The sequence below is a fragment of the Nelusetta ayraudi genome, unplaced genomic scaffold, assembly GCF_046127955.1.
Source record: "Nelusetta ayraudi isolate G7.1 ecotype Tasmania unplaced genomic scaffold, CSIRO-AGI_Nayr_v1 ptg000057l, whole genome shotgun sequence".
Taxonomy (NCBI): domain Eukaryota; kingdom Metazoa; phylum Chordata; class Actinopteri; order Tetraodontiformes; family Monacanthidae; genus Nelusetta; species Nelusetta ayraudi.
This window is the reverse complement of record NW_027466107.1, coordinates 513,788-537,219: the sequence shown is the minus strand read 5'-3', so window position 1 is coordinate 537,219 and position 23,432 is coordinate 513,788. Positions and strand designations below refer to the sequence as shown.

Genomic DNA, 23,432 nt, shown 5'->3' with positions numbered 1-23,432 from the left:
TTCTGGAGCCCCCTGGTGGCCAACACGTGACGGTGCTGCTCCGTGCTTGTCTTCTCAGAAGGGGGGATTTGGGATTATCCGGTAATGGGAACAGCTGGTCTTTCAACAGCATATAACCCAGAATGAGGGGAGGGTTTAGTGCTGATGACGGTGCAACTATGAAAAACCCGTTCAGTGGTCAATTCTCCCGGTCCCCCTTCAAGAGGGCACCCCACTTTAAGGCCGTGTCTAGACCAATCTTATCTCAGAGTTTTAAGGCCAGGGAAGCGACTGGGATTAGGATATGATCCCCTCTGCACGTACAGGATTATTCCCTTTACTGTACACTGTAAGAGGTGTGGCTAACAGCCTCTGTTGGACCACAAATGGTAAAGGGATTTGTTTATGTCCGATAGGCATTTTAAAATGTTTCCAATATTGTTTTGTTTTGTTGTTTTGTTTGGTTTTTTTTTTTTACTTGTGAATGTTCAAATGAGCATTTATTGAGTCTTTTATTAAGTTTTTCACAGTTGTGTTTGGGGGCAACACACTGGCACCATTCCAGCTGCTCCACTGCTTTTCCATTTTTAACCATTTATTTACAGACGTTGACTCAACAGTGACCAGCAGAAAGACAATGTGATGTAATCTATTTTCGCTGATGCCACATTGAGAACCTTTCCCCGAAAGGGACACTCATTCCCTGGAGCTCAATGCAGAGGAACCCGTCCCCTTTGTCCGACCCCGGGAAGTGATGTTAGCCACAGGAAGTGGAGTTGTGAAAAGGTAAAAGGAGGCTTCAGACACATTGAGGCTTGGTGGAGTGGCGGCGCGACGCTTGCAGGAAGGAAACCTGTGGAGCTGCTACTGGAACTGTGAAAGTCTGTTTATTTTTCCTGTCAGACGGAACGCTGCGGGTGGGGTCGGGGGGGGGTTGACACCTTTTGAAGAATGTGTTCCAAGCATTTATAGTAACAGCTCGCCACTATAGCAACAGTGAAACTCCCTGGATGTGATTCAGTGTTTGCCGCCGTCTGGGGGTCTGTGGATGGAGGCCTTAAATCAGTGGTCACTGGGACAAACAGTGAGACACCTGGGCCTCCTCTTCTCCTCTGTGCCCCGTTAACTCAAACACTCCCACACGGCAGCAACGCACAGCAAGAGAGTTTAGTTAAGTTCAGTAGTTGGTGTTTTGGTCAGCGAGATTGTCAATCTTAATACCCCGAGGCTGTTTTTCTAACTGAGTCGTCAGGCATCATATAGTTCAATGAAAAAAAAACCAAGAAGTTTATCAGTTGAGCAGAAGTTGTTTTCCACCTCTGTTGCTAATTGTGTGAACAGAGAACCGCACGCATCGCGTTCGCAGGAGCAAAAATAACCAAACTCTCTCCTCGCCCGTTTTTGTCAACCACCCACGTCTCAATCGCGTGGCCCGCCGTCACTTGCGTGTACGCACTTGTCGGCAAGCAGCTGGGCATTGCTGCCTAAGCTCGAGCATATGTGAACAAACGCTGAGATGTTTCCATAAGCTCACAATCAGCATGTGGCCGGCCTCCGGAGTCCGTCGGATAATCTGCTTTTCATTGCAATGGAGACGGTGAGAAAGAAGGTCTTCACGTCAAATCGTCAGAGTGTGGCAGATAGAGTGGAGCCACTCGCACTGTGTGAAGTGGTTCTGGATGGTCCTCCAGCAGGAGATGAACAATCTGAGCGGCTTAATTAAACCAGACAGCAGGAAGAAGAGCTATGAGCAGAGTCACACTCTCTATTGAGGTTGAAATTCATCACTGCACTCTTCTCAATATATAAGTATAAATATATGTGCAGGAAGGAACTGTGGGTGCTGTATATTTGCTGAGATTGCTGAGATGTCCCTCCAACTTTCAGGGGCAGTCGCAGTCGTGTGAAACGGTGGAGATGTGAAGGGCTGAGGTGGGGGGGGGGGGGGACGGGTCCAGACGGCGGGAAAACTTGGACCGAACGCAGGGGAATAATTGCAGCGTAGCAGTTGGTGTGCTCTGTGAAGTGGCCCAGAATGGCATGAATGATGGCAGGGGATGGCCCGGCCGCCACTTCCGCCCTCCTCTCGTCTCTCCTCACCGCCGCAGCCTCGGCAGCGGAGTGGGAAATCTCGGCCGGCTCTGGAGGGCCGACGCCAGCAGAGGGAAGTGGGAGTCAGTGCGGTCAAGCGGGTAAAAGGGATGATGGTTGTTTATGGGATTGTTCAGGGTGGCAGGTCGTGTGTGTGTGTGTGATTATGTAATGGCCGTGGGCGAGACTCTGGATGCTCCCAGCTCGTCCCCATGCGACCCCCGGAGCGGGAGAGAGAGATCGGCCGTGTCGCGTCACATCGCGGTCATACCCCGGCTCACTTGTACAGTCTCACCCAAGGCCGCGGGCTGTGTGTCAGTGACTCACGCTGACCCAGAGACACAGAGACACACTCCTCTGACATGAGGTAGAACACAACTCCAAGATGAGGATACAATCCAGCACATTCACATTTAAAATAATTCAATAGGCGATGTAGAATGTGTTTTAAGATCTTTCTTTATCATCACGTTAGCTAGCTAGCTGCCCTCTGTTTATGTTTTCCAGCTGGAAAAATAGCCTCTGGTTTTTTATCTTCCTGCTAAAATGGAAGATTTGTTTGACTTGCCACATGTAGACAAAACAGCTGGAACATGCGTCTTCCTTTGTCTCCAGCAGAAGCTCCATATTAGCCCAGCATGAGGCCGACAAACCCGCCAACATTGGACCACCGCCGCCCTACCACCACCTTTGCAGGAGCATCAGGCCGCCAGACTGATTGATCTCTTTGTTTGCTGGAACCAAAAACACATGGAGTCCAGGACGAGATGGTTATTGAGAGAACCTGCCTCCTCCAAAAGCTTCATGATCCCACCTTGTTGCCTTTGCTCTCCCACCTTAAGAGCCGGGACGCTGATGATACGCTAAAATCCCTGTGGATCACCAGCAAGTCCAGGCTTCAGAAACCACTTTAGCCACACTGAGTGAGGCACCTGGAGCAGGATTTAGGCTGTGTATCCTAATTATCCCTTTCCAAATGGGAGATGAGTGAAGGTCTCGACTCGGACTTGAGGTCCTGTCCTTTGTGTGTGTGTGTGGCTGCGGTGTTGTGTGTCTTGCAGCGAGACGTTGTCTTGGCAGCCCCATATATTCTTAACATGGCAAACTTCTCCTGAGCTGTGTCTGTTTCTGGGCCTTTTGAAGTGGCTCCCTGATACGTGCACCCCTCAGAGTAATAGTCACCACATGGGCCTGCAGCTTCCAGCCAGCACCGAGTCCTCTGTGCCGTTTTAATGCATCGTTAATAATTTCCTCCCTTCACCCAGGCTACTTGTGCCTGATGTTCATAATCTCGCTGCCCATATGATGGATAAGTTCTTGGCAGCGGCGCCCTGAGCTTCCTGTTCCACCGCTGAGTAAGCTTCCTGCGACTTTACTGTACACCTTTTGAGTCACATGACACTGTTCTCCCTCCAGACAGAAATACAAGTCTGACAAAACTTTTCCCAGAACACCACGGTTACTGTCTGTCCCATCAGGGTGTGAATGGAATTTTCACACTTCTCAGAAGTTTTGTTTTGTCATCAGTTCCAATCTGTTTTTTTGTCCGGGAGTTGTGATAACAAGGATTTGGGCCGATGCATCCTATTTCATGAGGGGTGCAGCTAATGGCCAAATATTTATTGGATCAGTCTAGAAAGTCAAAGACGACCATCGGCATTTGTTTTTCACAACACATCAAAGAGGGTCACAGGACATTTCAATTCTTCATTTAAATCATTGAAACCATGACTCATTTTCAAGCCTTTTTCCCCCCTTTGCTGGCTTTGTCTTGTTGGAATCAGTTATCAGGCCAACGGCACTGGCACGTGAAAGCATGTGAATCTGCCCGCCATCTCTGCCTTGTGGAATTGTTATTCCCCTTTCACAAAACAACAAAATACAGTTTCTCACAAAAGTGGGTACACCCCTCACATTTCGGTAAATATTTAATTATATCTTTTCATGGGACAACACTGAAGAAATTACACTTTGATACAATGTAAAGTAGTCTGTGTACAGCTTGAATAACATGTAATTTACTGTCCCATCAAAATAACTCAACACACAGCGATTAATGTCGTAACCACTGGCAACAATGGTTCGATGGGACAGTAAAGTTGCACTGTTATTCAAAGCTGTACACTGACTACTTTATATCCTATCAAAGTGTCGTTTCTTTAGGGTTGTCCTATGAAAAGTAGCTGGAAAAAGTCTCAAGTTGGTGATCACGATTACCACACTTAAACGGTTGTCCTTTAAATAATAATAATAATAATAATAATAATAATAATAATAATAATAATAATAATAAAAGAAAGAAATAAAGAAAGTTATTTTTTGAACAAAAAAATAACTTGTCTCTTTTGTTTAAAAATGTGCACGACTTCCTTGCTTGGACTCTTACTTTGAAGGCTGAGGCGCCTCACTTCCGGAGCACCCCTATTGCCCTTCCCCGCGACACTCCTCCACCTCCACCTTACCCCCGCCCCCCTCCCCCTCCCTCCCCTCCCTCGTGTGTTTTGACGCTGCTGCAGTCGGTTTCCAGGCAGAGGCTCGCCGCCCAGCGCACACGGGGGATTTACTTCTGTACAACTGATGCGGTCTGGCGGAAGAAGAGAAGAAGAAGGAGGAGGAGGAGGAGGAGGAAGACGAAAAGAAGCGGGGGAGTAGGCAGGCAGATAGGCAGGAGGAGGAGGAGGCGGCGGCGGCACAGGGGGCGTCATAGAAGCGAACGCACCCCCCTCCAAAAAAAAAAAAAAAACAACGGGAAAAGAGTTGGAGTTTTCCCTAAAGAGAGGAAAGGGAGGAAGGGAGGAAACGCGTCGGCGGTATAAGTTTTGTGCGTCCGAGTGGCGGTTCTTCTCCGGTTTTTCTCGTTGTGTTTGCTGCTGCTGCTGCTGCTGCTAGCGAGTCTCCGTGTCGCCGCCGAACCGCCGCTGCCGTCCAATGAATGGAGTTGCCTTTTGCCTTGTTGGAATACCACCCTACTGCGAGAACCACGTAAGTACCACGACGCCGCCGCCGCCGCTGTGGCCGCCGTCATATTACCTGCTCCGTGAATTAGTGTGTTTGGACAGGCTGAAGTACCGCCGGCTGGTCAGAGAGCGTGATTTCCTAAGAGGATTAGCGCCAGTTGACACAGCCACCGTTGTACACACACACACACACACACACACACTCGCACACACAACCGACGTACTGTACGGTCGTCAAGTGTTTGATCGCCTGTTATTTTTTCTCGCTATTGTGGCTGACAAATGGTGCGAGGCCGGGGAGTTTAGCCTCCGCCTCCGCCGCCGCCGCCGTCTCTCCGCACTGACCCCCGCCGGGCTGCGGCAGCCTATTGTCCGCGCCGCGGGCTGCATCGGGCGGCTGTCAGCCGAGACGGGACGTCCCGCAGCTGGGAGTACCGCGCAGGCTGCTGGGGGTGTTTGTGTTCGAGTGATCGGTCATTTTCTTTTCTTTCTTTCTTTCTTTCTTTTTTTTTTTTTTTTAACTTATAAATGTTTTTTTTTTTGTTTTGTTTTTTTTTGTTTGGAAAAAAAAAATCACTTCCACCAGGATGTTTGCACCCAATTATTCACATGTGAGAGTTCCCTAGTTAAATTGGCACCACAAGACGTCACAAATCCCCCCACGGTGGAAAGTTTACTCCACCCTTAATGGCATCCATCCCCTGCAGTTATTCCTCCTCTCCAGCCCAAAAGCCTTTAAGAAATTAGGGTTGAAGCCTTCAGTTCCTGCTGGTCCGACTCCAGGGACGTGTTTATGAAGCTCTGTTTTTGTCTTGGGTGAAGTCATGAGGTCTGAGATGTCTTTCTGGGCGGTGGTCCACTTCTTCAAAGAGGCACACGGGTTAGTGTCCTGCCACTGCTCATGTGTGTGTGTGTGTGTATGCGTGCGCTTGAATTTAACCTCTTGTCTGTGTGTGTGTGTGTGTGTGTGTGTGTGTGTGTGTGTGTGTGTGTGTGTGGTCATGTCAGCAAGGAGCTGAGATGTTTCCCCTTTTTCCGTCTTCACACATTTGTTGTAAAAATTTGTCACGACACTCCTTCATATTTCTATTTTATATCAATATATTTATGTCTTTTCCCCTGCTCCTTTTTTTTAGGCTGTGAATGCCTGTGAATGTTTGTCTCTCCTGATGTGATGTGACTTGCCTCGGTGGGAAACATGCAACGTCCGCTCGCTTTTGCACTCAACAGCTTCTCAAGGTTTTATCCAGTGTCCCAGCTTCCTCGTGTGTGACTGTATTCACTTTTACGCCGGCATCCTTCAACCCTGACCTCTCTCATAACTGACCGTTGACCTCCCCAACCCCGTGTGTCTCAGCCAACGCTCAGCTCTTACTCAGCCTGGGCCTCCCTCCTGTACAGGAACACATCATCATCAGCAGGAGTTCATTTCTCCACACCTTCCTGTGACTCCACTCCATTTAGATTGAACTGATAAATACTAGTGTGTAAGCTCCTGCTGTGTCGCCCCACTGAATGTGTAATTTGGCAATTACCAATTCTGGAGTCAGTCAGCCGTCGAGTGCGAGTGTCCGTTTGATGGGGGGAGCTCACAGTTGACCTCCAGCAGGAGCGGCTTGATGATGTTAGCAGGGCGGCTCTAATGTTGCAGTACAGGGTGTGCGATCAAGATCAATACAGGCAGTGGACGGCAGGGCGGGGCCCCGGGGGGGGGCGGGGGGGGGCGTGGAAGATCAGTCATTCTGATGCTGCACTGTGCCTCGTGATGTGGGAGTATTGACCACGAGGGAAACGTGAGAGAGCATTTAGAAGTCTGGAGTCGAGTCGGTCGATGTTGTAAGATGTATTTTTTCCCCCCACCTCTCCCCACCCTCCCCGCCCTCCTGGCCCGCATACTGGCTTCATCCTGATGCACTGCAGCACTATCCCATAGCGATCACATCCAGACACCACTTGAGTTTGTTTATTCATTTATTTATTTATTTATTTATTTATTTATTTAAAAAAGGGGGCAGTGAATGTTAATGAACGTGTACATGTAAAAATGCCAGAATTAGCCAAAGGCTACTTTGCATCTGCAGTCCCTGGCAGGTCAGAAGAAATAACAATACAATGACAAACACAAACCAATGAAAAATGGAATGGAATCTCATTCCAGACCTCACACCTGCTTGCTGAAAGTTGTACGTCTACGTGGAAGATGAAGACGATGAAGGATTTAAAGCTTTTCAGCCCTGATCAGACTCCACACCGCCGTGCTGGAAGCTCGCTGAGGTTCGCTAGTAGACTCCGTTTCTTTGTCCTCCTCCTGCACCGACTGATCCCAGGCTGATGGCAGGCCAGACACCTCAGTGAGGTTCACCACAAGAGGCCCCCCCCCCCCCCCCCGTCCCCTCGGCAGGACCGGGACCAGTCCCCGGTCAGGGCGGCGCTAACAGAAAACAGCTGCATGACAGTGCAGAGGAAAGCCTTTCCGTTGATGGTTTACAGATGGTTGCAGCACGCAGTGGGCACACACCACAGGCGATGCTGCAACGCTGCAAATTTATGTGATCCTGGCCAAAGTCGACTCTCATTTGAATCCGTTCCTGTACAGCCTTCGTGCTGTATATCAAACCTCTCTCTGTCTGCGGTTGTCAGCCGGCCGAGATAAACCCAGTTGCTACTCAGGGCCAGACATCACAACCGTTTTAACAAGGAACTCGCATAAACACTGTGACAACAACAACATTTTTTTGTCTTGTTTTTTTCACCTTCAAACATGACAAATTTGGAACCAACCGTTGAGGATTTGGCTGAAGCGTTGTAAAAAAAAAAAAAAAAAAAAAATCAGAGTTGTAACAATAGTGCACTTTGTGGCTTTGCTTTTTGTTTTGTTTTAAATCAATCTTCTTTTTTTTTTTACCCATGATGCAATCTGCATCACCGCCAAGTCCTCTCGCCTTCATGTCAACACTTTTGTCTTGCGTTGTGGGATTTGTCTGTCTGTCTGTCTAACGAAGCCGCAAGCCCGAGTGAAAGTGCTGCATACCTGAAACATGATGGCTTTTCACACCACCTAACGCCTCTTGCGTGCTTGTTCGTTCCTGTGGGCGGGGCCACACTCACTGAGAGCGCAGCACTAAAGCGCTGGTTACAGAGTCGGCAGTCTGGAGTCACTTAACGCCGTCCGACACAACATCTCGTGCCTGGACACCCACTGCCCTGCGACCTCTCCGCCAGCACACACCCCCCCCCCTCCCCCCCGGCATTCCTCTGCTCCAGGCCGGGAGACAACAGCTGCACACACCTCACGCGCACAATCATTAACCTGCAGAGTGTGCCTGCACACACACACACACACACACACACACACACTCATGCATGTAAGTGGGCACAGGTGTTCACAAATATAGCCACTCCAGCATGTTGACATCACACTTATGAGGGTCAGAGTTGCAAAGACACGACTTGTAATCTGTGTGCAGGTGCATGAGTCGTTCCCCTTCCTCCTCCTCCTCCTCTGCACCGTCCTCCTCTTCCTCCTCCCTCTCTTGTGTTCGCACAGGAAAAGTCCTCGATGTGGTTCAAGCCGTGGCCACTGAGATGGACGAAGGACATTGGCCGTTGTTGACCTTGTTGAAAGTGGGCGTGTGGTGTTTCTGCTACGCTGGTAGGGTTGGGGGACGGCGCGGTGACGCTCTGCACAGCGTGCTTGTTTCTGTTGCTAATGTGTTCATATTGATTTGCCGCTATGCAGCCAGTTAAAGCATTTTCTCTGTGAAAGCAGATCAACAGCAGATCAACGTTGTTTTTAAACTTCTCCCAGGTTGGTGAAAACAAACGCAGGCCAGTTGTTGAAAACTCCTTGGCTGGTGGGGCCACAATGCGTTCTAAAATTTGACAGAGGGGCCGGAGCAGCAGCAGATGGATGAGTGTATTGGTGGCCCACCTCAAAGGAGAAAAAAATAAATCATGGGATATTTCGATTGTGTTCATTATGTCTTCAGCTTTCAGAGGTTTGTGTCTTTCTGTTGTTCACACAAGGCTTCAGTTTGTCCTACCTTGACATGTTTTGCTGGAGCTTCCGCCTTCCTCAGAAGTGTCACTTGGTGGTGTGTGTGACTCATCTGTTATGGAGGCGTGACCCAGCTGTCAGATTTGACAGCTGGGTCACGCCTCCCGCTGTCCGTTGGCCTCTCCAGGAAGCTGCTCCAGGTGTGAGAGAGCATGTCCGCTCCCTCGTCCCGGTTCATCCTTCCCAGGCCCCGTCTGATTCTCAAGGGAGCCTACCTGTACCTGCTCTCTCACACCTGGAGCAGCATCCTGGAGAGGCTAACGGACAACGGGAGGCGTGACACACCTGTCAAATCTGACAGATTTCATGAGAATGCTCCTTGTGTTGTTGTTGGGTTTTTTTTTTGTACGGAGCATTGAAAACAAATGCGTCTGATGAATGCATGAAGGTGAATTGGTTTTGTTCTGATTGTGTTGCCGCTGAACCCATGTTGCCCTCACTTCTGCTCCACCCCTGCCCTGCTGGTCTTCATCATCTCCTTCTGCTTTGGCTGCATCTGCTTGGTCTGGGTGCGAAACAAAGCCTGCCTCAGAAACAGATGACAGCTAATTAGATTCAGCCTGTTGCTGGTCTTGTCTGCGTCGAACCCTCCTCTTGATGAAGAGTGTGTCTCAGTGTTGCGGCTGCTGCTGCTGCTGCTGCTGCTCAGTCTGCAGCACACTGGCGGCTCCGTGTCGACTCTCATCACTGTTGAGGAATTGAGAAACAGGCCGGGTCTTGTTCTGAAATCGCAGACTTGACTCTCATATCTGCCTGTGGGATCGCGCGCTGGGTTAGCGATGCTGGGTTTGAATCAGAGTCAAGGTTCAAAGGTTAGCCGGGCCCCCACCTAAAGAGGCAGGAGGGAGCCGCTGCTGTCACTGCAGGGACAGAGGGGCCACGGAGGTTAAGTAGGGGCTGCTGTCCGGCTCATCTCCATTCAGACACTTCAGAAATCAAATCAGAATCTGTTGTGTTTTTTCATTGGTGCCCTCATTGTGTTCACTTATTTATTTATTTATTTTTCGATAACGGAAAGTACATTTTTTGCATAGAGCAGATTGTTTGTGTGTCCCACTCCAGTCAGCTGTGGAGACCCCCCCTCCCAACAGCAGGGCTTTGCCTGGTATGCTGCAGAAAGGGTGGCGGGGCAAGGAGGAAAGAGCAGGGCAGAAGATAACAACGTAGAAACGTGATGAGTCATGAAGCAACGGAGAAAAAGACCCCCATGCCTCTCAGAAAGTGTCAGGCAGCTGCCAAATGTCTCACTGCGTACGTAAGTTCCAAGTCCGAGGAGGAGCCGTCTCTCACCGCCTCTTCCAAAATCTTCTGGGTCCTGCAGTCATTGTTGAAAAACTAACAAAACCCCAGACATGTCAAGTTCAAATGTGCGTTGACGATGCTGTACTCTGTCTGCTGAGACTCGGGTCACAAACGTCACCACAAGCGTTTGTTTGTTTTGTCGGCGTTGAGGACCACGATGGACTTTTGTTGCATCGCCACCGGGGTGGAATTCTCCCCAGAGTGGTTTTTGTGGATTATAAAATGTGGCCACAGCCTCCATCAACAGAGTGATGAGGAGAGAATGGCTGGAATTCCAGTGTGGGGACGATCATCCCTTCCCTTAAGCAGAGTAAATATTTCTGAAGACTCTGGTTGTTTTTGGTGTAAACATGTGAAATCTCCATTTCCCAGAGTTGCAAAGTTATTTCAGTCGGTTCATTTAGTTGTGAATTGATGTGTTCACCAGAGCGCTGGAGGTTTTTGAAGCGTAATTCAATTGATGAGTCATTCGTGTAATTGCTTGGAGTTTCTGTTGATGGGCTAATTTGATTCAGCATTTTCTGAGTCGCCAGTGATACTTGGTAGAACTTGATTAGACGCGAGCACATTTCTCGCTTGTCCTGAGCATCTGAGCACTCTGGATAGATCATCGTCTGTGAGCCAAACAGTAAAATAACTTTTTTATTGGAAGTCAGTCACTCGCTGTTCTCTGTTTCTCCTTTCTAAACACATACACAAAGTGGCACACACACACACATGCACTCTCACACAAACACACACACACACACACACACACACAGGGGAGGGGAGAGCTTGTTTTGACAGTCAGGGAAAATCACGGGACACAGATTATGGGGAATCTAATGAGGAGTGGTGGATGATGGGAAGAGATAGAGAGCTGTGGTTTTCCTGAAGCCTTCTGCCGCTGCGGCGCAGCGCCGCAACTGTTTACACGAGTCCCTTTCATGACGATAGTGGACTGCTTCATACTTTGCTTTGTGCACAGTTTAAAATCACATCCCTCCCTCATCCTTTCATGTGTGCGTTTGGACGGAGGAAGGGAATGATTTATTGAAATTTGAAAACGGCGAAACTGTTGAAACTTTTTAATTTGACGTGCAGATTTTGTTTGTTTGTTCTTGGTGCTAAGAAATGAAAGAATATTTTTAATGTGTTTTTTTTTGTCTGTTTTTCTTTACATGACTCCAGATAAAGCTGTTTTGATAGAGAACTTATGAAAACGGTGCTGCTAACTACTGTGGTTGAACGAATCGCTGCCCATGTTACTCTTTAAACCAATAGCATTCCTTTTCACTATGTTTGTTTTTCAAGGTTTAAACCTTTTATCCCCTCTAAAAGCTCAGACTGAAACACTTGATGCCTGCGAATCCAGTCAGATTAGAGTGTGACATCGCTTTTCTGTGTGTCGCTACGGTATCTTTATTTTATTTTTTTATTTTTTTTAAAAAAAAAAGGGAAATTTCTGCTTTCTTCGTCTCCCTTTTGAGTCATCGGTTCTTTGTTGCCTTCTTTGGTCATCTCCCGTTCTGAACGGCTTTCATTGCTTTCATTTTTCCAGTGGTGCCTGTCCCCTTGAAAAAAAAAATCTGCTTATCTGAACTACATGTCATTGTTAAAGCGGTGGGGATTTGTCGTCAACATCTCTGTGTGTAGGAATGTTAGCTTTTCACCGTCCTTCTTTGTAGTCTCAGTTTACACACTGAAAATGTGGACAGTTTGTCTCTACAAGTGTTCGTCTCTGCTGGAAGTGGCCTGTTATCTGAGAGACAACACATGTTCGCTGTCTTTCCAGCGGGCAGCCCCCCCCAAAAAAAGTGAGATCCCCGGCCCTTTGAGGTTTGACTATTTTTTTTCTTCTTTTTTTTTCATCTTGGGGCAGAGTGAGGCAAGTCATAAAAAGCGCAGAGGACAGTTTATTCCTGCGGGGGCCGGCAATCTCAGACCCCAAGCCCCCCCGTTAAAAGAGCGGCTAATACAGAGTGACAGAGGCTAAAGATGGTGGGACGCCGTCCGTCCCGTCACTTTAAACCCTCAGGCTGGAATGTCTGCGCCACAGACACCACCGCCATCCCCGTCCTCTCGCCGTGCCGTCAGGGAAGAGAGAGAGAGACGGCAGATAACAAGATAACCATCACGGCGTGCACTGCAAGCATACCATCAGAGAGGAGGGCAGAGGGCCTAATCTTTGTATCACCTGGTTCAGTCGAGAGAAAACCGCCATTGTCCTTGTGTTACCAGCTCAGTGGTCTAGTGGGAGAGTGCCCGGCTCACACCAAAGACTATGGGAATGATACCCAGTGCCTCCCTGCTCGGCACTTGGGTTTTCATCCCCGGCCGGGTCATACCAGAGTCTATGAAAATGGTACCCATTGCAGAGGTGCCTGGCATTCAGTCTTCAGGGTTGGACTTGGGGGGTTTAGATCAACCACTGATTTCCGAGCATGGCACAGCTGCTGCTCCCTCAGGGGATGATGGGTCAAATGCAGAGGACAATTTTCTCACTCTTTGGGATGTGACAATTACTGGGACTTAACAGCGGTAGGCAACGCGGCCGCTCAGGAATGGAGAACATGTTGGATTTTTCACAGGAGAACACATTCGATTTGTCGGGACGTGCGTGAAATCGGTGCAGCAAGCGGTCATGCAGTGTGGTCGCCTTGTGCGCCGTGGTGCAGCAGGGCGAGCCTGAGCTTGTGTGAGAGTGGCGGACCAGGTCACAGAGTCGGTGAAGCTGCAGGAAGCATTTGGTTTTAATGCAGGAAAAGCCAGAAACTACCAGCTAACCCTAACAGCTACTTAGAGTAAATGCAGCAGTTCTCAGAGTCACCACAAGTAGTCACTCTGCCCTTCCAGGACTAACACCTGAGACTGGCTGGCTGGGCCGTGCGAGCGCCATGTCGCGGGGCTTCCTCGGCACAGCTTGAGCGCTCTTCTTGCGTGGCAGGAATGTGAAAACCAGATGACCTCGAGTGGAAACTCCTGGCCGTCTCATCTCGTCTCGCTGGCTCCATTAAACGTCCCAGGCTTCACGCGCCACCCCTGCCACCCCCGAAAGACCCTGGCTCAGCGTCGGCTCCGCCACGCCGCCGAACAGCAGAAAAAATTCCCGTCCCGTTCCTCCTTTTGGCAGAGAGAACAACGGCGTTGTCCCTGCAGAAGTTATAATTTACGTCGGTTAATTACACAGAAGCAGAGATGAGCTAAATATACACATCTGGGCTCGCCCAGATGTAGGAGAAGAAGCGGGGAGGCCTGCTGGAGCCCTGCGGTTTCCCTCTACCAAGGCCTGCTCCCGAAAAACAACCAGGAAAGACTGAAAGGAAGGCAGGAATAAAAAAAAAAAAAAAAAAGCAAGGCGGAGCGAGAGCTATGCCGCTCTTATTGCAGCGGAGCTCAGACGTGACGTTCTGATTGCTCCCAGAGGTTGTGGTCAGTGCAGAAGAGGAGGGGGAGGCGGGTCATACAGTGCGAGGCAAACTAGCTTAGCTCTCGCTCTTTGCCAGATGTCGTCATTGATCCCAGTGTTGGTAATTTGCCTCACGGTATATAAGGTATACACACACACACACAGAGCGAGCTGAGGTATCCACCTCTGCAGCGGCCCCCTACTGGCGGCTTGCACCAATAGCAGGATGTAGCAGCAGGAAGGTATCTGAGAACGAGCTGCACCATCGAGGAGTTTTAAAAGGTGACGTGCTGTTTTTAGCACCTCCCTTTTTTTTAAGCAGGTCTAACAGGTCTTAAACAATTTTATTTATTTTTTTTACATTTTATCATTTTCATCGCTCCCCTGCCGTGCTGTTGAACACCATTAAGAGGAAATAGGAGTAGAAGCAAAACGTGGCCACGAAGGAGGTCGAAGATAAATCCTTCAGCACCAGACACATAAAACCAGAACTATCTCTATTTACAGGCTGCCTGCTGGATAAAACTTGGCTCGGATGCGTAGCTTTATTTATTTTATTTTTTTTCCCCTCCATGTGTCTCCATGTGATTTGGACATAACCGAAGCTCTGGGCTGGTGGAGACACTCCCTGCTAATTAGTTTAAAACGGAGCAGCAGCTCTCCACTTACCGAAACATAATGGGCATGTGTGTTTTTCACTGTGGTTCCCTCCATCATGTACACACACACGCACACACGCAGAGTTTTGATCCTCAGACAAAATGGCCCTCAGGTCCATTTCTTGCCACTGAGTTGCTGCCGGGGACGTCCCGGCTCTCTCACAAATGTGCGCCGGCTCTTCCCGCGGCCTTGAATTATTCATCAGCACGCCGCCGCTCTGCCGAGCGGGATCTTCGTGCACGGCAGTGATTTTGTACAGCGCGACACTGCGTGGAGTGTTGCTGGACAACTTTATCTTACTTACCTAACTTAACTTTTCATCTTTCAAATGTAACCCCACCCCATTGTATTCTTCTTCCCTCCGTCTCTCCGCTCCATCTCTGTCCTTTTTAATTTCCTGTGAAGACATTCGGCTGATTGGTCGGCTGACTTGTGTCCGCCATGGCCCCCAAACTCCTGGTTCAACCTTCTATAAATAGGTTGTTATCTGCGCCAAACCTATGCTCTACATGTGACCATGACTCTTTTTTTTTTTTTTTGTTTCGGGCTATTTTCTGTTTTCATTCTCATGTGAACTGTTCTCAGTACGAGATGCAAAGACGGTCATTAAGTCGCAAGCAACACTAAAATAATTTCTAAAAGTTTAAATCATTGCTCGAATTTACTATAATCAGGTGCTGATGCTTGAGTCTCATGGAATAAATAGGTGTCAGCAAACACACGCAAAAACATTTTGCTGTTGATCTGACAAGAAACCACAAACGCAACAATGGGACATCGACGGTAAATGGCAACCAGTGTGAACTGGCCATCGAAATGTCCATACCTGTCAACCGCTAGTTGTAATTCAATGATTGATGCATGAAACATGCATTTACATTCTCTTCCTGTTTGCTATTTTACTTATCATTGACGAAAATTGAAAAGTCTCTGGGATATGTGTGCATTAAAGTGAAAATGCGAAAGTTCGCGTAGAAGTGACGTCCGAAACCAGTTGAATGACGACTCGTAACTTTCAGGAAGTTGAAATGGAAATTATGACGGAAAAAAAGTCATTCAGACATAATTAAATTGGCTCGTACTTAAAATCCTTCCTTGCTTTTAAGCACTTAACATGCCTAAAGTGTGGAAATACTCATATGCATACTTGACCTGTAGCATTTAATTAAGGTAGGAGGCTAGTCACCTGACTCGTGTGTGACGCTAACACACACACACACACACACACACAAACAGTGTGAAGAATGCATGCAAAACACGTTATCTGTGCGGAGGACGCAGGGTCAGGTGGGCTGCTTTAACTCTAATCCTCCAGGCTGCAGCAGTAATCTGTGCATTGTAGCTGTTGCATTAAAGGAGAGGGGTGCAGGACCACCCGGCTGCCCCCCTACACCCACCCTCACCCCTACCCCACACAGCTGTGGGTCTGTCTGACCCTCCCAACGTTGCGTCTCCGAGTTCCACCTGCTCCGGTCTGCAGGCTTCCCCACTCTCTTTTCACCTTGAAAGAGTAGCAACAGGTGTGACCCTCGTGATCTCCGTGCCCCCCGGAACCGCTCCCTCCACTGCCCCCACCCCCGCAGCACTTTCATGTTGTCTATTAGCAACATTAGCAGCTGACCTGAGTGCACGCAGGTCGCATAGTTGCATCCAGCAGCAGCAGCGGGAATACCACGGCCATGTGTCCTCCTCCCTGCGCCTATCTGCTGTTAGTAGCTGCCCTCTAGCGGCTGTTGAGGTGCAACTACATCCTACAAACAACTTGCCCCAGTGCATTGGGGAGTTAGTGGAAACTGTAGTTGAATTTAAGCATATTAAAAACGGCTGTATTATTTATTATTCATTGATTTTCTTCTTATTTGATTGTCTGGCGACAGCTAATGATGCAACACAACAAAGACCATCAATCAGCTGAGCCCTGGATGCAGAGACCAAGTCAAAGTTCCTAGTCTTTGCCTATTTTCACAAATTCTTTTGACCTTTTATTCAAGACCTGGCAACCCTGAGCCGAGACAGCTGATGCCTTTCCTGTTTGGAATCAGCGTCACACTGTCAGCCTCGCCAGCAGGGGGACGCAGTTCACTCTCTGAGCTGATGGACGCCGTCCGTCCATTCCTGCGTATCCTGTCCATTGCATCCGCATCAGGTTTTCACCTGAGTCGCTGTGGACAGAGCTTCTCTTTTCCATGGATTTCCCGTCGGCTCACAGCTCTCTCTCTCTCTCTCTCTCTCTCTCTCTCTCTCTCTCTCTCTCTCTCTCTCTCTCTCTCTCTCTCTCTCTCTCCCCGTCAAGTCGAAAAAAGTGACCTGGAGACCAAGACCAATCTGGACCAAGACTGCTCAGGACTGCAAGATATGCATTTCTATCTTTGTTTTGTCTGAGGGCACAGTGGAAAACTGAGGGGGTGGGGGAGTCGGTCTCGGTGCGCTGATCTTCAGGCCTGCGGTCGTGTTATGAGTGTTCAGGGGATTAAAACATATCATCAGACTGATCTGCCCTGCGTCGCCTCGCTCCCTTCACTTTTCCACCCGTGTGTTTGCTCCCAGGTGGTGGTGGGGGTGGAGGCAAAGCGGCATCTGCTTTTCCCCCGCCGCCCGGTTTTGAGAAAAAGGAAATATTATTGTGAAGTGCGTGTGTGGCGTCGCCACGTGTTTTTACTCCATCGCCAAAGTGTTGCCGCTGCGTCACGCTCGGCGTTCTGAGCACACAAAGCCCACGTGGAGGCGGTGAAGATGTGTGTCTGGTGGGGAAGGACGAGATTGTCAGAAGAATTGACGCTCGTCCCTCCGAGCTCGCCCTGACTCGGAGACGGGTATTTGTCCATTTTCCAACCTTCACGCTCTCCCGCTGCTCCACAAACACCTCCGTGGTTCAGCAAGAGGAGAAGGCTTCACAACTTTTTCTTTTCAAATGAGGCGGCTCTCCTCTCTCTCCGGCCCAGAACTAACCATTACTGTGGGAATGTAATACCAATGTAATACCGCCACCGACTGCCGTCCCCCAGTCTGGCTCTCCACCAGAGAGAAACTATGATCTGATGTCTCCAGCAGCCGTCTCGGCTTCTGAATGAAGCTGTGGCTTCTTCTTCTTTTCTCTGCCGTCCTCTTCCTGATGCCCACCGATGTTCACCGCTCACCCATCCCTGCTGAGTGGTTCTGCCTAGCGGTGTGCAGAACCCAGAAGCCCAGTGCCAACGTCTGTGCGTTATTGTAAAAGCCCATTTGTGTGAATAAAGTCAAAAAGCTGTCTTTCTCTGGAGTTCACCGACAGACCATAGACGTGCATCACTGCTCAACAATATTGGTAAAACCGTGACCTCTGAATGAACCAAGCAGCTTTGAAGTAGCAGCCGCTGTGCTGCTGAAGATTACGGGTCACCGCAGCCCGGGAAGCATTTTGTATCCTGCATAAACGCAACCAGACGCAGTCGGACATCCTGGTATTTTTGGCCAAGTGCGTCTAAAATACCATGTATTTGGGACGGGCCTAATCTTTTTCCTGGCGCGCTAAATAACACAGTGGGAATGGACGTCGGGAGTGCTCGCTTGGTCTCGGGTGGAAAAGTTTGTGTTGGAAAGCCGGAGTGCTTAATGATACGAGTGTTGACTGCGAGATGTGCTATCAAGTTGCATTTTGGGAAGCAAACGATTTCGGGGGAAGAGCGTGGGGGGGGGTATTGGCACTCGTGTCCTGCGAGGCAGCACCTCCGGTGGCAAATTAGGGAAATACAGGATCCAAGCGACGGGACGGCTGGCTCAGATTGCAAATGGATCAGCCGCTCTGCTCACAGTTGTCACGAGCCCCTTTTGCTTTACCTGCCGCTCTTCTCCCACCACAACATGTCGCCGAGAATCGTCGGCATGCGTGCCTGTGTGCATCTCGGCCACATCGTGTCCGTACTTGTCCCACAGTGCGACAGGTGAAACCTGTCTAACCTCGTAGTTTAACGGATGTTTTTGAGTGGCGGTGGCGGCGGCGGTCACCTCTCTCTCTCTTTCTCTATCACTTTCGTCCTGGACGCTCCACTGTTTGTCGAGAACTGGGAGTGTGTGTGTGTGTGTGTGTGTGTGTGTGTGTGTGTGTGTGTGTGTGTGTGTGTGTGTGTGTGTGTGTGTGTGTGTGTGTGTCTGACCCCCGACTGATTTAGCAGCGTGTGACTGTGCAGAGGAGTGTGTTTGCGTTTGCGTGTGTGTGTGTGTGTGCAGGGAGGCAGGGAGGGGGCGTGGCCTCGATGGCGAGGTCAGCCTGACCTGATCCCGAGGCAGCAGTTTGTATTTTTCTCCTCTCCTCTTCTATTCCCATATTCATCCTGTCATTATCGTCCCCTCCTCTCTCTGTTTCCACTCGCCAGCAGGAAAAAAGTTTTTTTTTTTTCATCAACCCCCCCCCCCGAATGCCTTCTCGTCTCTCTCTCTCTCTCTCTCTCTCGCTCTCTCACTCTCGCACGCATTGTCTCCCCCCCCCCAGAGTCAATGGAGGCGGCAGCAGCAGCTTTCAGTGGGGCTCAGTGACGGGATCTCACCTCTGTCACACCCACACACACAGACACACAGACACACAGACACACACTCACACATTCACACGTGGCCACCAGGCTTCCCCTGCAGCAGCAGCAGCAGCAGCAGCAGCAGCGTCCTGGAGCAGAAACCTCCATCTGGACCGAGGCGGGAGCCTTTCCACACCCTCCCTCCCAGCTCGTGATCTTCCTCACTGATGGTTTTGTGTGTGTGTGTGTGATTGTAGCGCAGTACCAGTTTAGAGCGCGGCGCAGCCGGTCTGTTTGCCGACGACGGAGGAACCGGTTCACGTCGAGGGAGTGTTGACTTGTTTGGATTGTGCCACGCGGGGAAGAAAGACGGACGCGGAGATGGAGTTTTGGGACGGAGAGATGAGAGTGAGATGAAGGGATTTGTTTGGCGCTAGAAGAAGAGGAGGAAGAAGAGAGGAGGAGGAGGAGAGAGAGGGGGGTGGACGCACAACCTCACCGGACACCAGCAGGAGGGAGGGACACTGTCGCTTGTTCCCTCTGTGTGTGTGTGTGTGTGTGTGTGTGTGTGTGTGTGTGTGTGTGTGTGTGTGTGTGTGTGTGTGTGTGTGTGTGTGTGTGTGTGTTTCAGTTGTGAAACCAGAGCTACCTCCGACTCCTGCGCCACACACACACACACTCACACACTGACACGCAGCCCTCCATCTGCTGCCCAGGAGTCCGCCTTCTGCTTCCGCTGAAGCCGACCCCCCTGTGTGTGTTTGTGTGTGTGAGTGAGTGTGTGAGTGTGTGTGTGTGTGTGTGGGTGCTTCAGTGTGTGTGAGGGCTGCCGGGCGTCAGGCTGCGATGTGATGCGGACCCACCGGGATTAAAGCAGCGGAGCAAGGACTCAGGGACTCTGAGAGGAAGTTTCGGAAGCTCAGCAGAATCGTCAGATCTTCTCTGGGACCTCCGGCTGCTGCTTCTTCTTCTTCTTCTTCTTCTTTTTGGGTTTTGTCTCGTTTTTTTGGATCTGGAAGCGGCCCGCCGACCCTCCCGTGTGAGTGTGTGTGCTCCGGCCCATGCGGGCTCAGAGGGATGTGGATGTGAGAGGAGGACTCCACGCCCCCATGCCTGCGGCCATGCTCCCCTGCCCGGCGCCGACCGGGTCCGACTGGAGCTTCCAGAACCCGGTGGGCGTGGACTGCAGCTCCCCTGAGCCTCGCTGCATCTGGCTGGCGGTGCTCCGCAGCGCCGCCGGCTCCGCGGCGCCGCCCGCCATGCCCACCGGGCCGCACCAGCACCAGCACCAGCACCAGCACCAGCCCCGGGTAAGGACAGAGCAGCCGTCACCACCAGGGGGAACAGAGTCGGTCGCTGCTGGTCCGTCGCTCTGTCTCTTCCTCGGGATTTTTGCTGTCAGAGGTGCGACGTGTTGCTCAGAGAGGCTCGGAGGCAGCAGGTCCTGCATGGCTCCCTCCTGTGGAGACGCTGCGTCTGAGCCTCAGCCGCCGCTCGTGTTCTGTAGCCGAGCCTGTACCATGAGATGTTTCTACCTCACACCATGTTTAGTCTGTCTTCAGCGGCGTCACATGTGGCTCTCCTTAGCCAGACATTTTGCCTTTGGCGGGGTGACTGTGGTCTGCAGCGGTAGATGTAGAGTCTGATTAGCACCTCCGCATGGCATTTGGCAACGTAACGGGAAAACAAAAGTCAGCAAGCTGCTGCTGCTGCTGCTGCTGCTGCTGCTGCTGCTGCTGCGTCCTGAATCATCACCACACACAAACTGCAACAGTTTGTCTCGGTTTGGTTTCGTTTATTGGAGTTTTGCGTCACATTATTCCAAAATAGGAATCCTTAAAAATGACCCACGTCGTCAGTGATGTTTTGATGAAACGCGCTCGCCACAAAACAATGGCGAGAACAGGGAACGTTAGAACTAGGACGTTTTTTTTCCCCTTCTAATCTGCTGGCGATTAACTTCTGGTGTTTGTGTGTTTGGGTCCTACCTTGGTGGGCGCTGGAGCTCTAATGAGCAGCTACAGAGTCCAAGTGCCACTTTTAGCGCGGCGCTGTGGAAGCTGTGCTAATGAACGCCTCCCCCTCCGACCCCCGGAGGGCGCTGCCCTTTTCCAATCCAGGGCATCACTTCCTCACGCTCTCATTTTTAACCCGGGCACTTCTGTGGAATATTACATGGGCCCTGCTGCCGCCGCCGCCGCCGCCCTGTTTCCAGGTCGTTACCCCCCACACCACCCAACACCCCCTCCACCCTCCAGGACTCGTTGACACAGTTTGCGAAGGCCTGGATGAGGAATGTGGAGGCTGTACGGACACAGCTGGGGCAAACACGCAGTGGGGAGTGGGCAGCGATGGGACGGAGACACACAGTCTCACCCCGCCGCCGCTGATGTCATGTGTGCTCACCCACATGCTGGCAGCTTGCAGGAACTGATGACTTTGTCATTTTGGTTTCTCCCACCTCGTAACTCTCTGTACCTGCGTGGGGGAAAAAAAACACCGGCGTCGACTGAAAAGATGACGACAAAGATGTGAAATGATGTCATGGGAGGTTCAGGAAAGACCATGAAAGCACCTGGAAGCTTCCTTCTCCTCCGCTGCCCGACTGCCATCTCCCTCACTTGTTTTTAGCCACTTAGCTTCACATGCTAACAGAACTTTGATGTGACGTTGGAGTTGGAAAAGTGTTTTTTGCCTGAACTTTCTCTTTGATTTGAATTTGAAACAACTCACTCTGTGGTACTTTCCCTTAAAAAAAAAAAAAAAAAAAACATTAACAAAAGAAAAAAAATTTAACAGCAAATAAAAATCCCCAGGCAACATATAAACCCACACGACACTCCAACCACACGGAGCTTCTGGCTGCTGAGCGACCACGTCATCCTGTAAAAGTTAAATCTGCAACAGCAACATCCGCCACCTCCTCCTCCCCCTCCTCCTCTTCCTCTTTCTCGCTCTACCACTACTGTCACGTCCGCATCAGAAGCTCCCTCTGCAGGCGCCACCTGTCAGTCAGACAAAGGGCAGAAAAATAAAAGGTGTTTTGCCGCCCAGGTAGACGACCCAGTTCAACTGCCGCAGCTGCAGTCGGCTCCTGTTGGCCTGGTTGAACGGGCAGTCGGAGCCCGACTGGTTTTTAAGCACACAAGATGCGCTCGTATTGACACACTGGGGGGTGCACGCAAACACACGCACAAACACACACGTACAGTTATGAAATGCCTCGACGTGTAAATTACAGCTTGTGCACTGCTGGTTTCCCCCCCTGGTTCTGCACCTTGTTTCTGGTTGTTTTGAGAGTTGAGAGCTCAGTGGAGGCTCATACACTCATCTTCATGATGCTCTTCTGAAGACGCGTGGAGGAGACGTTCTTCTCAGAGTTGATTCAAACGGTTCTTCCTCTGTCGTCCCCCCCGATCCGGTCCGAGTGGGGCGGCCGCAGACAGCCGTCAGGATTAGGAGGGGGCGAGGGAGGGTGGGCTCGCTCGGCGGCTTTTGTGAAAAGCTCCCACTTTTCAAACAGGTTGCAGCTCTCAGCTGTTTGAAAGAACATTATTGTTCCACCACGCTGGGGTTTTAGCAGGAGAACCCCTCCACCCATCACCAACCATCACCATCACCCCTCCACCACCCGGTGGCCGGCTGCATTCTTGCGTCTTGCTGTACCTCTGGATCGTGTGTGTGTGTGTGTGTGTGTGTGTGTGTGTGTGTGTGTGTGTGTGTGTGTGTGTGTGTGTGTGTGTGTGTGTGTGTGTGTGTGTGTGTGTGTGTGTGTGTGTGAGAGAAGGAAAGAGTTATCTTTCAGTTTTTTTCACAATTTATCATTTTTTGTCGGTGAAAGTAGATGAACCTGAGATCCTTTGATAGACAAAACTGAACCCAGGAAGAAGGGTGTTGTCCCCTCCTGCTCACTGAACACTGCAGCCAGTCCAGCCACTCTGCACAGCTTATCAACAAGCGATTGTTAAACTGCTCCTTTTTTAGTCGTTTGCATTTTACAGCAAATCCTGACGGTAATAAGACACCGAAAGGGCAACTGTCGTTTTTGGTTTGGGATTTTTTTCTTCTTCCCTGAATCCCTCAGCAGGTCAGAACGTGACTGTATTTACGGTAAAACGGGTGAATTTCCAACAGGAAAGACGAAAGATACGGGAAGTTCTTAAAATGAACTAAAGTGAGGTTTCCCTTCGTCTGAGCCTGCACAGGAAGTCCACTTTAAATTGGAAACCGCGGAAAAAACTTTTTTCCAAGCGCCTGCGGAGGCCAAAACATGTCAGCAGTTCTCAGTTTGTTTTGTTTTTTTTGTTTCAAGCTTGATGTGACAACATAGATTTGAAATGTCAAACCAGTCGCTCCGACCTTGTGGGACAGAGGCTATTCTGGGTTCTTCAGGGTAAGACAAAGGTCCAAGTCGCAGTGCAGACTGGACTGGATGGTTGCTGGGGACACTGGGTTCCAGAGCAGAGCCCGGAGAAACAGTCAGTCAGACCCAGTCAGACCCAGTGTGTGTT

General features: G+C 50.2%; 1 protein-coding gene across 6 annotated transcripts in view; it reads left to right on the top strand.

The window, feature by feature from the left end:
• The window catches only part of arhgap23a (Rho GTPase activating protein 23a), a 53,985-nt gene that overhangs the window by 6,319 nt on the left and 24,234 nt on the right, over positions 1-23,432 (top strand). For 2 of the 6 annotated variants that reach the window (XM_076038653.1, XM_076038652.1), the window contains exon 1: positions 19,453-20,231. The exons of 1 other annotated variant lie outside the window; for it this stretch is intronic. In XM_076038653.1, coding sequence (XP_075894768.1) covers positions 19,983-20,231 — 249 coding nt within the window. In that variant the 5' untranslated portion in view covers positions 19,453-19,982. Of the gene's footprint in view, positions 1-4,860; positions 5,053-19,452; positions 20,232-23,432 lie in introns of those variants that run through there. 3 more of the 6 variants (XM_076038655.1, XM_076038654.1, XM_076038656.1) reach the window with 3 other exon arrangements.